This window comes from Micrasema longulum, unplaced genomic scaffold (assembly GCF_059751315.1).
Source record: "Micrasema longulum isolate JH-2025_06_02 unplaced genomic scaffold, ASM5975131v1 h1tg002066l, whole genome shotgun sequence".
NCBI lineage: Eukaryota > Metazoa > Arthropoda > Insecta > Trichoptera > Brachycentridae > Micrasema > Micrasema longulum.
Genome location: NW_028279233.1, coordinates 1,003 through 14,370, shown reverse-complemented (window position 1 = coordinate 14,370; position 13,368 = coordinate 1,003). Strand labels below are relative to the sequence as shown.

The following is a 13,368-nucleotide window of genomic DNA, read 5'->3' as shown; positions in this document are numbered from 1 at the left end:
CGATGGCTGCTCTTAAGTAAGTCTTGAATAAGGTAATCGACGATGATTGATGTTTTCGCCTACCATTCTTGAGGTCATGGGTTCTACTCCTGGCAGGGTGGACGTGAAATATTGATTTGAAAGGTTTTTTATCTGCGATATTTCGTTGTTCCTGGAATGGCACCTGAAGCGTAAGACTGATCACCTTACCTTCATGTAACAGATGATTGAAGTACGCTGCATTTGGTGCGGAAAGGGGAATGATCGATGAATGAATAATCATATTAATCACAACACAATTTAATAACCTCTAATTCGTCTGCAACAGCATCAAGAGACCTGAAGTAACTTGTTTGAAAAAAATGTTTTTAAATAAATAATTGAAAAGAAAAATCTAAATATTTAAGAAGTCTGTTGACAATAATTATTGGCCTTGTTCCGGACGCGTAAAAGTCGAATAATTTAAAATAATACAATAACTAGAAAGGATCCCCGGTAAATGTATAGAACTGATGGCTGGGCTCTCAATAAAGATAAAATGGTCACTTTCGAGCCTGGCCTCAGTATTACCGGGGAAAAATAGCTAGGTTAAAATGGATAAAATGTATAAAAATATATTATGTAAATGTCATGTTGCGCGCGTCGCGGCTGCCGACGAAATGGCCCGTACGGGCATTGAGCGCCCGTATTTACGCCACCTGCGGCCGGCGGCATGTAGCGAGTGGCGGGGAAAGATTACCCCCACCACTCCGAGGCAGCCAGCGCGGGTGGGATGGCCGACTCACGGAGCCTGACGCGCACCGCTTTATAAGGCGGTCAATTGGAAATATTAAATCAGTTGAGTTCCTAACTCTGAACAGTTCACACGTGTTTTATTCCGTTCTCCGCCCTGTTCGCCTTCCTGCACTTCGCTCTTCGCTCCGCTCTGCCTGCTGACTGCCTTCGCCTCTCTGCACCACTTGGACCGGGTGGAAAGTCCTTTTCAGGGCTATTGAGGTTGACTTGCGGTCGGCGCAGCTGTGCTCCTACCTTCCGACTTTGTCTTTGGCTCTGTCTGGGAGGGCGGCTTCCCACTTACGCCGGGAAGCTTGACTGCGGCAGACGCGGGTGACGAACCGGCGAAACTTTCATCGTGGTAACGCGTACGTTACAGGCCTCATCTTCAGAGTCCAAGCCTCTCTACACATTTGTGAGCTTGTCTTCGGTAAGAAGTCTTCCTAATAACTTATAACCTAATAACATAATAAGTTCCCAATAACTTTCTGTTGTCCATTCTTCTAAAACATTTATTTACTAATATGCACAGCACGCAGTGCCTTTTACCTTACAAACATACAAATTTAATAGAATACAAACATTTTAATAAAATGTAAAAAATAATTCAATTCTCCTAAAGGAACTAAGTCGAGTCTATAGGCATGCAGTGGACTACTGAATTTGACATACAAATAGAGCCTACTAGTAAAAATAACTGCAGATTTATTTACAACAAAATAATACATTTTATTTCAAATAATCCTTGAGGTAGGGAGTGCAAACTTCGACAGTTCATATAGAATAAAAAATATATGAAACATGAAAATAAAACAATGGAAAAGTAATATTTGGCTAATGTACTCACCCGGTTCCACCACCATATCGGAAACCTTCTCCTGCTGTTTTCTGATTTTCACCTTTAGCTCATCAGCTCTACGTTTAAGCTTCACCCCTTTATCTGGCAATGTTGCAATATTCATTGACTCCAGCAGATACTGAAATCAAAAATTCATTTTAAAAATATTACTATAAATCAATTGCAAAATAGAACCCATATACACCTAAAGTGATGCAACTTGAATAATATATAAATAAAGTGCTATTATCGAATTATTCTTTTTACCTGAAATTAATAAAAAAAAATTAAATCAAAAAATTATATGACACATTCATTAGGAGCTTAAAAATAATTATAAAAAGCAAATTAAATATTTGACTTTGAATGTAACATGCATAAATTTTGAAGCTACAACAGAACACATTAATAATAAGATAATAGTTTACTAACAAAAATAACAATTACTTTATCTACTACATACACACTTAGGTAATAGATTTTTCTGGATCATGTTTAGTCTGCCTATTATTATTATGGATAACTTATATAGCGCCATTTTTGTAATAAAATACCTCAAGGGCGCTTTACATAGTGATTATATTGTTAAATTAATTTAATTGAAGCTTTTAAATTTGTAATTTGATTAAAACAATTTATTTTGTTGTCACATGCTACGGATTTATTCAAATGATTTAGAGAACAAGTGGGTTTTAAGTTTTTTCCGAAACATCACTTCACTTTCACAGCCTCGCACCTCTGCTGGGAGAGCATTCCATGCCATAGGGCCTGCGAACGCAAATGCGCGCTCACCAAATTTAGTTCGCCGTTTGCGTAGAGGTATGATAACTTTTCCTCTCGCCGTAGACGTAGCTGATCTAAGCGTGAGACGCCTGTCAGCTAGTTCATCTGGAATGCATAGTTCCCTTTGATATTTCGGAGCAGAGTTGTGCTTTTAAAGCAGACATTTTTATGCAAAAATAAATAATAACATTACTCCCTACTACATAATTTACTACACAGTTATACAATATAAATTTATACAATGGAATTTAATGTTACAAAATTACATATGTATGTAAATTATATTAAATGCAAATGTAAACATAACTTTTTTAATATATACATTGAATAATAAAAATATGCATATAGTTTAATTCCACTTTTATTTATAATTTTAACCAGTGACCGTGTTTTGTCATGACGTTGTCAGTCACTTGTTAAAATTAAAAATAAAAATGCAATTGAACTAAATACGTATTTTAGCAAAGATAATTTATTAATAACTTACATTAACTTTTATCAAATCCACTTTAAGCGAGTTAAGCTTGTTCATTTCATTGTCTTTAATTTGTTTCTTAACATACACAACTCCGCTATTTGGATAGGTCTTGTCGGTAAAGAAGTTTGCTATTTTTGGTTGTGATGTATTTGAAATTTGTGAAGTGTTTCTCTGAAAAAAAAAGGTCATGGATATACATATAACAAACGTATTGGTAGCATGTAAAAAAAAAAAAAAATATTTTACAAAATATAAAATACAATAGCTTTTCTTCCCCATAAACTATTCTACTGCTAAACTGTTTGTCATGGGTGCTCAGACTTTCATTTTACATTTTTTTATGTAAAAAAAATCATGGTCATATCGTTGGGTAATTAGCATTTTTTTAACAACTAAAACACATTTTTGTATCCTCCTCCATAATACATGATTCACCTCAGACACATGTTCCAGTGTGAGTACAACAGGACAAACTTCACCCACCATTCTCCCCTCCCCTAGTGAGCATCCACAGGACTGCTAATCATTATGCTGAGCTGTTGGACTTGCTCCACACCACTCCTGCTGCAGTGAAATCAGCTATCCTATCCATCGAATGGCCATCTCCTCAATTCTCCTCTTTTTAATGTGTTTCTCTACTTATATTCACTTTATTTTCTTTTTCTTTCTTTCTTTTTTTTTAGAATTAATTACACGTTTAGTGTAATAGTTATGATTTTATTTTATGTTATTTTCTATAATGCTTTATGTACTTTTAACTGTATATTGTAAGAGCCCTCTGGGCGTTTATTGAATAAATAAATTAACAAGTTGTAAATTCAAATCACCATAATATTTCAATTTATTTCAACAAAGAGGGAAAACATTTTTAAGTAATATGGAAGTCTAGGCATTTATAGGGCTTATGACCTGTCATTGGCTGGTTTAAGTGGCCACTTTACACACTATGTAACATTCACCATTCTACCCATGTTTGAACATCCACATTTCCTCAACTCTTCAATCTGTTGACTTTTGTGAAGTAAAAGAGCTGAAACCTTTATCACGGGATGAGATTCATTCGGCTGAACCAAATTACCTACTAGGCAACGCTTAATTTTTTTTTCTCCAATTTTTATGCTTTTTTTACCAGGTAGTTAATTCAACAATGTTTGAGTATGCCCAAATGCTTGCAGACTGATTGGATTTCCTCCCTAGGGAGTATTTAAATTTGAATATGAATAACTCCCTAGGGAGGAAATCCACCCAGTCTGCAAGCATTTGGACATACTCAAAAATTGCACCATAATAATATTTGAATGCATCACAACATGTCCATTTGTAGCATTCATGGAGGAAGATAGAAATACGTCGCGCTGTAAGTGTGAAATTAATCTGCAAATTTGTCATTTTTGAGGTTTAAATACAAAACGATCACATTTGTTTGTCACAAGATTGAAGGTGAAAAGGAGAAGTAAGTTTAAATTAAAACATTAACTTTTAAAAACATTTTTAAAACTCAGTTTTTCAAGCAAAGTGAAATCTTCCATATCTATTTGCACATACATATGGTTTTACACTCGAGGTGCGATGTGTTTTAATGGTTGACTCAAAAATCATGATTTTTATGTTGCCTCGTTGTAGTAATTACCCCACAATACTACATTTTAATTTAATTAATTTCCTGAAGATTTCATCGACCCAGCTGAATAAATTTTGGTACTAAGACAGAAAGACATATTTTTTATTAACTCATCATCATTATACCCCCGTGTGCACCCGGTGGTGCATAGGACAGTACATTGAAATACTAGATGCAGCGTATTTCGATCATCTGTTACATGAAGGTAAGGTGATCAGTCTTACGCTCCAGGTACTAGCTCAGGAACAGTGAAATAGTGGAGAGTTAAACCACCTTTAAAACAAATATTTCACGTTTTTTTTTTTTTTTTTTTATTTGTTTATTTTTCCATACATATATTATTTACATAGAAATATAATTACAAAAATACACTTTAGAAAAATACATCTTAAAATTAAGCTATAACACGAATTGGCAAAAATGCCCACAAAGACTACAGCGTGTGAGCGTGGGACATTCCTTTTTTAATTATTAAATAGTTTATAGTACATATATATTTATTTATTTATTTATTTATTTACGGACAAAGTCCATTATAAACATTACAATTAAAAGAAATTTTTACAAAGGAATAAAAAAATATAAGGAACAGAAATAAGCAGCAAAGACAGATGATAGATTTTTTAGATTAAGTAAAAAGCATAGGCTAACTATACAGATTCTTTAGCTGATTTGTAAAGAAAGACATCCTTACACCATAATAATCAAGATCTTGATGATCGTTCACCCGCCTGATCATTCTGGGCAAAGGCGACTGTGCACCATAATTGGTCCTGTAGTGACCGAGGAAAAGCATTTCATTATTTCTTAGTCTACGGGTGGGAACGTTAAAAAGAATCTTTTGCAAAATTTCAGGGGCATCAATGAGACAGTTCATAATTTTATACATGCAGATTATATCTGCAATGCATCTGCGTTTTTCAAGACTTGATATGCTTAAAAACCTCTCCATATCAGAATATGAATAGTCTCCTCTTTCCAATCCCATCCTCCATGCAATTTTTCTTATAAAACGATGTTGAACTGATTCAAGGCGCTTGATATGAACAGCATAATGAGGGGACCAGATTACAGATGCATATTCAAGAATAGGGCGAACTAAAGAGCAATAAAGTGTTTTAAGTGTAAGCATACTTTGGAAATCAGACGTAGTTCTATTAATAAAGCCTAAAATTTTTAAGGATCTGTTTACTATATTATCAAAGTGTTCCAGAAAAGTTAGTTTATTATCTAGGATCACTCCAAGATCTCTTATAGAGGTGACAATCGAAAGAACTTGGCCATTAAGTTTATAATCAAAAATATAGTATGACATGACCATGAAAAGAACTTAATATAACTTGGCAGGAATCAAACCAAGGACCTCTAGCATGGTAGGCTAATTCGCATACTACTATGCTTCGAGGCCAACCTATCTCCACTCGATTTTCTTTTTTAGGATTTTCTGAGAAACAGAACCCTGGATGAGTGTTTTTGTCAACAGTAATATTGAGACTTGGTTCTTTTCACTACTATAAATTATAAAAAAAACAATAACTTACAACAGAAGTTTTTTCTTTGTCTAGTACTTTGATATCATCGTCGCTACTGACATCAATAACAGCTTCTTCATCCGACGGTAAAATCTTGATGGAGAAATCTTTTTCAGAATACACGCTGGATGTTTCTGCCTTCACATCATCCGGTACTTCAGCAAGATCATTCCTCAAATCCGCTTCCTCCAAGTAATTGAGGCTCGAAGATATTCTACTTGGCATTTGGTAGTGTCCTATGTGAGGGTTTGGTGCCAAGTCATCAATGCTCTCTTCTGGCGAAGTGCTTTCCTTGACCTGAACATATAATCGATTGAGCATTTATTATTTTTAATAATTATTCTAGAAAGCAAATTCAGGAGTGCAATACTATGACTGACCTATTTTTCATAGTAAAATACTTTATCTACATATTTTTACAAATAGTAAAACGTTGAATACATATTATATGTGTTCGGGTGTAATGAAAAATATTTTATTTTTTGCTGAAATCTACATATAAACGATACAGTTATAGTATTAGGTGCCCACTTACAAATTACAGTTTTGAATAGAAAAATTAAACATTTATTTTTGTATGAAAATTATATACTGAATTAATCTAAATATTGCCTACACAGTTTTGCCATTTTAATGGTAGTTGATGATGCCTTTGCTGTAAAAGTCCTGTGGGCGGGTGTTGACAAATCCTAAAAAGTCATTTTCATTGAATCTTAGAAGTTAAATTAACCCTTGAAAAAAAATAACCAAATTAAAAAAAATGGTAATCAGTCAGAACAGGTCCGGCAAGTATGGTAGGTGACGGAGTCTCCAGCTTCAGCTCTCGCGGCTTAGAGACCGTCTTCCGTGAAGTGCCAGGCTGGGCGTTGTCATGAAAAAAGTGATGAGCGATTGATCAGCTTTCGTTGCTTTATTGCGAGCTTCTCCATCATTGTCCGCAATTTTTGACAATAAACATCTGCAGTCACAGTTTAGCCAGATCTTATAAAGCTGTAGAGTATAATGTTGACACAGGTCCACCATACCGTTACCACAACCTTCTATTGGGTGATTTTTCATTTTGGGATTGGCTGGAGCCCCTTCATTCAACCGCTGCGATTAATGCTTACGGTGGTCATACAAGATCCATTTCTCATCGCAAGTAACAATCTGACCCAAAATTTCCCTGTCATTGTGTCGGCTCAGCAATGCAGGTATCGACGCAAGCTTGTTGCTGAGCTCTTTGGGTACCCACTTTTGAAGCTTCTTTACTTTTGGAACTTTATGTAAAATGACTTAATATTGTCTGGTCATTTTATGAAATGATTTTTTTACTCTACATTTTTTTTTTACAGAATTAATTTAAGAGTTCTCCTAAGAAAAAAACCTGTTCTAAGGAGAACAATTTAATTTTACATATTTCACATGTCAATTAAATTATTTTTTTTAATTCTAGCTTATATTTGAGTTCAGTTTGCTGTTGGTTTATTGATTGTTCTCGGATGATTAGTTTTTTTTTTTGCTGTTAAATGACAGAATTGTTGAATAATGGTCAGTCTATCAGTTATAGCAGATGTAAACATTGAAGCCTTTCCACCCATTTTAGTTTTACTCATTATGTGGTCTACACATAATATTGTACTACACATAAACAGTAGTATACTATGCTATGTTTCATTAGGTTGTTTAGTGGTTATTGTGAACTGCAAGGATTAATTTGTTTTTTGACCAAAGACATGATTTTTAAATTGGGAGATTTACAATTTTGAAAATTTCTGAATTAATGTTTTTATTTTTTTAGGCACATGGCTATTTTAGAATATAACTCTAAACTCTCGAGTTCATTTCGATAAAAACAATATTAATAATTTAAATGTCACGACTATCCAACGGGTGTTAAACAAGTTAATTTTTATTTTCTCCAATTAATACAACGGGCATTTTAATACAATACTGAAAGTAATTAGATAATATTATTATTTGCTGACTATAATAACGTTCAATATATTTAGGAACCTACTTATGTATTAGAAAAATAAAAATACGGATGTGAGAAAACAATTGTTCCAATACCTACGCATAAGTGTTAAAACACTTTAGAAATGACATCATTTTCTTTTTTTAAAGAGATAAATAATTGCATTTTTTTTATTTACCCAAATACTTCAAGTTTATGGGGCATTTTTTTTTTTTTTTGGAAAAAATAAATATTTCGTTATGATTTACCCAAATATTTCATTTTAAGGGCTATTTTCAACGAGTTGTAAATAACTCACTATTAGAAAATGGAAATAAAGTTGGAGTAGAGTTGGATTCGAACCACAGACCATTGGTCTGCGAGTCCAAGACACTAGCCACAGGACCACAACCCGATTCAATGAGTTATAAATAATTCATTACTAGAAAATGGGAATCAGGTCATGATAGAGCGGGGTTCGAACCTCGGTCCTCTGATCTGTGAGTCCGCGATACTAGTCACGGGACCACAACCCTTTGATTTGAGACATCCGGCTAGAACCTCTTAATATAAAATGAACAAGTTCTCTTATTAATATTATTTTACTCCGATTCACTTATCGCGGGTTGTGCCTAAGTAACAGAAATTGTACACAACTGTGAAAAATTATCATCAACAGAAACGAAATCGCACCTTACTTTACTCTAACTGACATTAAATTCAATTACCTCTTCACTATCTGATTCAATAAAGTCATCATCAGAATTGGCACCGGGTGCTTTAACTCCGAAAATACTCAGCCGTGTTGCAGCTGACATGGTCATATTGTGATCATCCTCACAATCTGAAGTATCTTCTAAGTCAGAATCAGTGAGTATTTTATTTTTCGCACCTTTTTTCTTAGGATTGAACGATAACGAGCTGCTTTCTGTATCCGATCCATCTGAACCTAAAAACAAAACACATTTAATATATTGTTTATTTTTCCATACACATATTATTTACATAGAAATATAATTACAAAAATACACTTTAGAAAAATATATAAAATATTGCGGTATAATAGATTAATATTGTGTATTTTTTTTATTCACTATGAAATCAAAATTGAATAATATATTTGAGTCAACCTTTCAATTTCCAGAACAAATAATGAAGATGGGTCAGTGGAACAAAAACTGTTAGATAAAATTATGCAGTAATGTAAAAAGTGATCACATTTTAAAGTTTTAATTAAAAAAATATATAAATGCAAGGTATCAAGCAAGAACACTACATTGCACGCAAATAAGTTTATGTTTAGGAACAGCATTATAATTTAATTTAAAAAATAAAGCAATGTATGAATTGACACTTTCTAAATAAAAAGGCACAAAACATTGTCTTGGTAATAAAAGCCCTAAGAGAAAAATATTTATTTATTGCAATAAACTTTTTCATAAAGTTTTCTTTTGTGATTTGTAGTATATCCGGTTTTTAATATCATTTACTAATGGTTTTATTAACCCAGCTAAATAAATATTGGTACTACAATAGAAAGAAGTATTTTTTATTAACTAGTCAATTCCATTCTATTCTTGTAAATAGGGTTTAGTGCCAAACAAGCTCCTGGCATCACTGCGACTTGTGTAGATCTATTGTGACGGGTCCCTGTAAATTCGTTCTCGCCCTCCAAGCTTAGTCTTTAAAGAGAAGTGATCTCATATCTATTGCTAAATCTCCTCCTCCAAGCCCAAGTAATTAAAGTAACGAGCTATCAGATAGGGGGTGAATGCTCTCAAATCCTCAGGTTTGACCAATGGTCCACCGAGGATGCGGCTTCTTTTATGATATAAAGCATCACATTTACATAACATGTGTAAAGATGTTTCATCATCTGCAATAATTTTTCTCAAAGTCATAATATTGTGGCTCATTTTTTTGCATCAACAAGACAAGATTAAAAAAAATATATTTTTATTTATGTAAACTATCAACCTCTAGATAAACACATTTATATTTTACGTGTAGAAATAAAGAAATGGGTGGATTTACAGAATAACACACCCAATATTAATGTGCAATTCTATGGGATACCGACACAATTTGCAAAAATATTTTTAAAATGGTGACCCAAACACAAGTTACCTTCATCAGAATCAGGAATAATAGTTTGTCTCTCATCTTCCCTTGCTGACGATCTCTTGCTTGATAAATATGACGAATCATTACTCAGGTCGATTACATCACTGGATTCAGATTCCGAGCGTTCATTAATTGCATGTCGATAACTGGCAAATGAATCATCCATTTCTGAAATAATAAATACGATAAAGCTGTAATACCAACGTAAGAACAGTTAAGAAAATCTCCTAAAGTAGCACTGTCGATGTGTTCCTACAGCAAAGGCGAGCATTCAAGAAGCAAGTGATATTATAACTCCTGGCGTAAAGATGGCACACTTGGCATGTCTGCCTAGACCATACCATTACCTTACCATACCTAGCATAATTTAAAATAGTTTTTGAGACTGTTCAAGTTCAATCAATGTACCTTTATATCTTTAATGCCAATCCATAAGGGCTTTCGTAAGCCTGTCAATGAAGAAGTTTTGTGCAATGGAAAATTAGATACAAAAAATGTTTTCTTATGCGCTATAAAAATTAGAGCATTTAATTGTACTGCGAAGTATCTCTAAAATGTAAAAAAAAAAAATAAAAATGATTTTGATAAAAATGAACTACTCCGAACGTCATCACTTGTTCTCCGAATTCAACCAATGATAAGTGTTGGGATTCATTTCTAGTTACCGAGAAGTTAACCCACTAATCGGGACTATTCTGTCTTTTGACATGTCCATCTTCAAAAATTTGTTGGATTTGGTCATGCCATGTCCGTGTATACTTTAAATGAATACTTCATGACCATAATCAAACCTGAGACTTCATGCATGGTATGCAAACATACTAGCCACTCACCATGAGGTGGACCTCAATAAGTACAAGTCTAGTGTAGTGAAAATGGCATTCATAATGAACCAAATGACTGATACAATTGAGTCTCATATTTAATTAAAATAATTGAGTATCAGATACAAATGGCGTTTTGTTTAAAAAATGATACCCATCGACCATACACGTTGTACTTATTAGTACCTAGACTTAAATAAGATGGTTGTAAAACAACTCGAAAAAAACAATAATAACAAACAAAGTTAAATGGAGCGGAATTCGTCACGCTAATGGCTGTAAGTGGCGTGACATACTAAAAGAAATGTCTCGTATAAACAAATGAATATGAATGTGACAGAGAGACAAAAGCGGTAATTTAAAAATATAATAATAATACAATTCGCGAAATTATTTCAAGTCGTAAATTTGTCTTCGACAGTAGTATAGTATAAATGATTGAATTCGATGATTAGTGTAAATATGTTTTATTTACAGCATATAATAATAAAGGCCCACTAAAACAACTATTAGAAGAGTGAATAATTGACAACATTCTTGCATTCAAATAATCGCAATGACAGTTATTTTGAACAATAAATATATGGATTACGGATTCAACACACTTACTGTGGGCAAACTTTTGGGAAATAAAAATAATTTAAGTAGTTTAGATTTTCAAGAAGTGCGATGTATTAAGCAGTTTAAATTCAAAACACAACATTAAAAATTAAAACTCAAGACAATTCAAACTTCAAACACGTTAGATTCGGTTAATTTTCATATTATTCATAGAATAAATTATTTTCATCTTATTAAACCAGAGACAAATTTTACAAATCTATGGTTCGTATAATAATGGAGCATTCACATTTCACCGTAAGCGTAGGTACTTTATTGACCCTTTTCAAGTGATTTTTTTCATTAATTATTCCCTAGTGGGAGCATATGGTGCCCACAAAGATCCTCCAAGCATCTCTGTCAGCTGCTAGCTCCTGTGCATCCTCCCAAGTCAGGTTCACGTCCCATAGTTTTGACTCAAGTTAGAAACCGTTAAATATTATTAAAAATACAATCATATGTTACCTTATCCAGACAATAAAACAGTTGTGGTTTTGGTACCAAATTTATAGTGAGGTGACAATATATTTTGTACTACAATACTGCTAGACTTTAATAATCAATGTGGATTATTTATATTTTTCATTACACCCGAACACCTTTAATATGTATTCAACGTTTTACTATTTGTAAAAATATGTAGATAAAGTATTTTACTATGAAAAATAGGTCAGTCATAGTATTGCACTGCTGAATTTGCTTTCTAGAATAATTATTAAAAATAATAAATGCTCAATCAATTCTATGTTCAGGTCAAGGAAAGCAGTTCGCCAGAAGAGAGTATTGATGACTTGGCACCAAACCCTCACATAGGACATTACCAAATGCCAAGTAGAATATCTTCGAGCCCCGATTACTTAGAGGAAGCGGATTTGAGGAATGATCTTGCTGAAGTACCGGATAATGTGAAGGCAGAAACATCCAGCGTGTATTCTGGTACGTATTTTTTAATTTCGATAAAATTGCTGCTACATAGGTACATATATGTACTCAATGCCAATACGAGCGGGAGTGACTGAAGGCGACCAACGATTAGTACAAGAGTAAATACGATAATATGAATACTCCGCTTGCTCCCTTTTACTTATTTCATCAAAGAGGCACTATAAAAATCAGACTCATCGTTTGAACGAATTATTTTGAGTTTGAGGCTCGTTTATTTAACGTCTAACCGATATGAGCGTACTTAAAATTTAACCTTAAGAACATTAATCAATATCATTTTTCCTTGCAGCACATGTTGTCTGATTATGTCTAAATTAATAGACGAAATATATGTCTTGTGCATTGCCCGTGCGTTGCAAAAAACTGTATTTCGGACCAGGGAATATAGGTAGTTGTTTTTACGTTGATATACAATCAATAAATATTTATTCCATCTGTCAGTCTGTAGCACCAACTATACACAACAGTCTTTCATATGAGTATCGTTCTTTTCGTTCTTGTTTTTTTAATTTTTAAATTGTTTATTTTATTTTGGAAATACAACAGTTGTTATATAAATTGTTGGCCTCGTGGTGCAATGGTCAGCGCGTTTGTCTACCATACGAGAGGTCTCGGGATCGATTTCCGACAAGGTTGATATGAAATATTTATTTAAAGGGGTGATTTTACATTAGAATAATTCATAATTCCTGGATTGGTACCTGAAGCGTAAGACTGATCATTTTACCTTCATGTAGCAAAAATGATCAAGATTTGCTGAGATTGGTGTACCAATACAGTGCCCTATCCACTATTAGGTGCGGAAAGGGAATGATGATTTTATTTAAAAAAATAAAAATAGTACATACATTAGGGTGGTCCGGTAATTTTTTTTCTGAATTACGAAATGAAAGGGGCCTAAAAAGTTGTCTTTTGGATTACTCGGAATGCAAAA

At 33.5% G+C, this 13,368-nt stretch overlaps 1 protein-coding gene across 1 annotated transcript in view; it reads right to left on the bottom strand.

Annotated features, from left to right (window-relative positions):
• The window catches only part of LOC148273117 (transcription termination factor 2-like), a 28,864-nt gene extending 17,232 nt beyond the window's left edge, over positions 1-11,632 (bottom strand). Inside the window, 6 exon segments of the mRNA XM_088239102.1 lie at positions 1,601-1,730; positions 2,862-3,023; positions 6,015-6,302; positions 8,670-8,890; positions 10,069-10,233; positions 11,499-11,632. Coding sequence (XP_088095228.1) covers positions 1,601-1,730; positions 2,862-3,023; positions 6,015-6,302; positions 8,670-8,890; positions 10,069-10,231 — 964 coding nt within the window. The 5' untranslated portion in view covers positions 10,232-10,233; positions 11,499-11,632.
• Between the last annotated feature and the right edge of the window lie 1,736 nt (positions 11,633-13,368).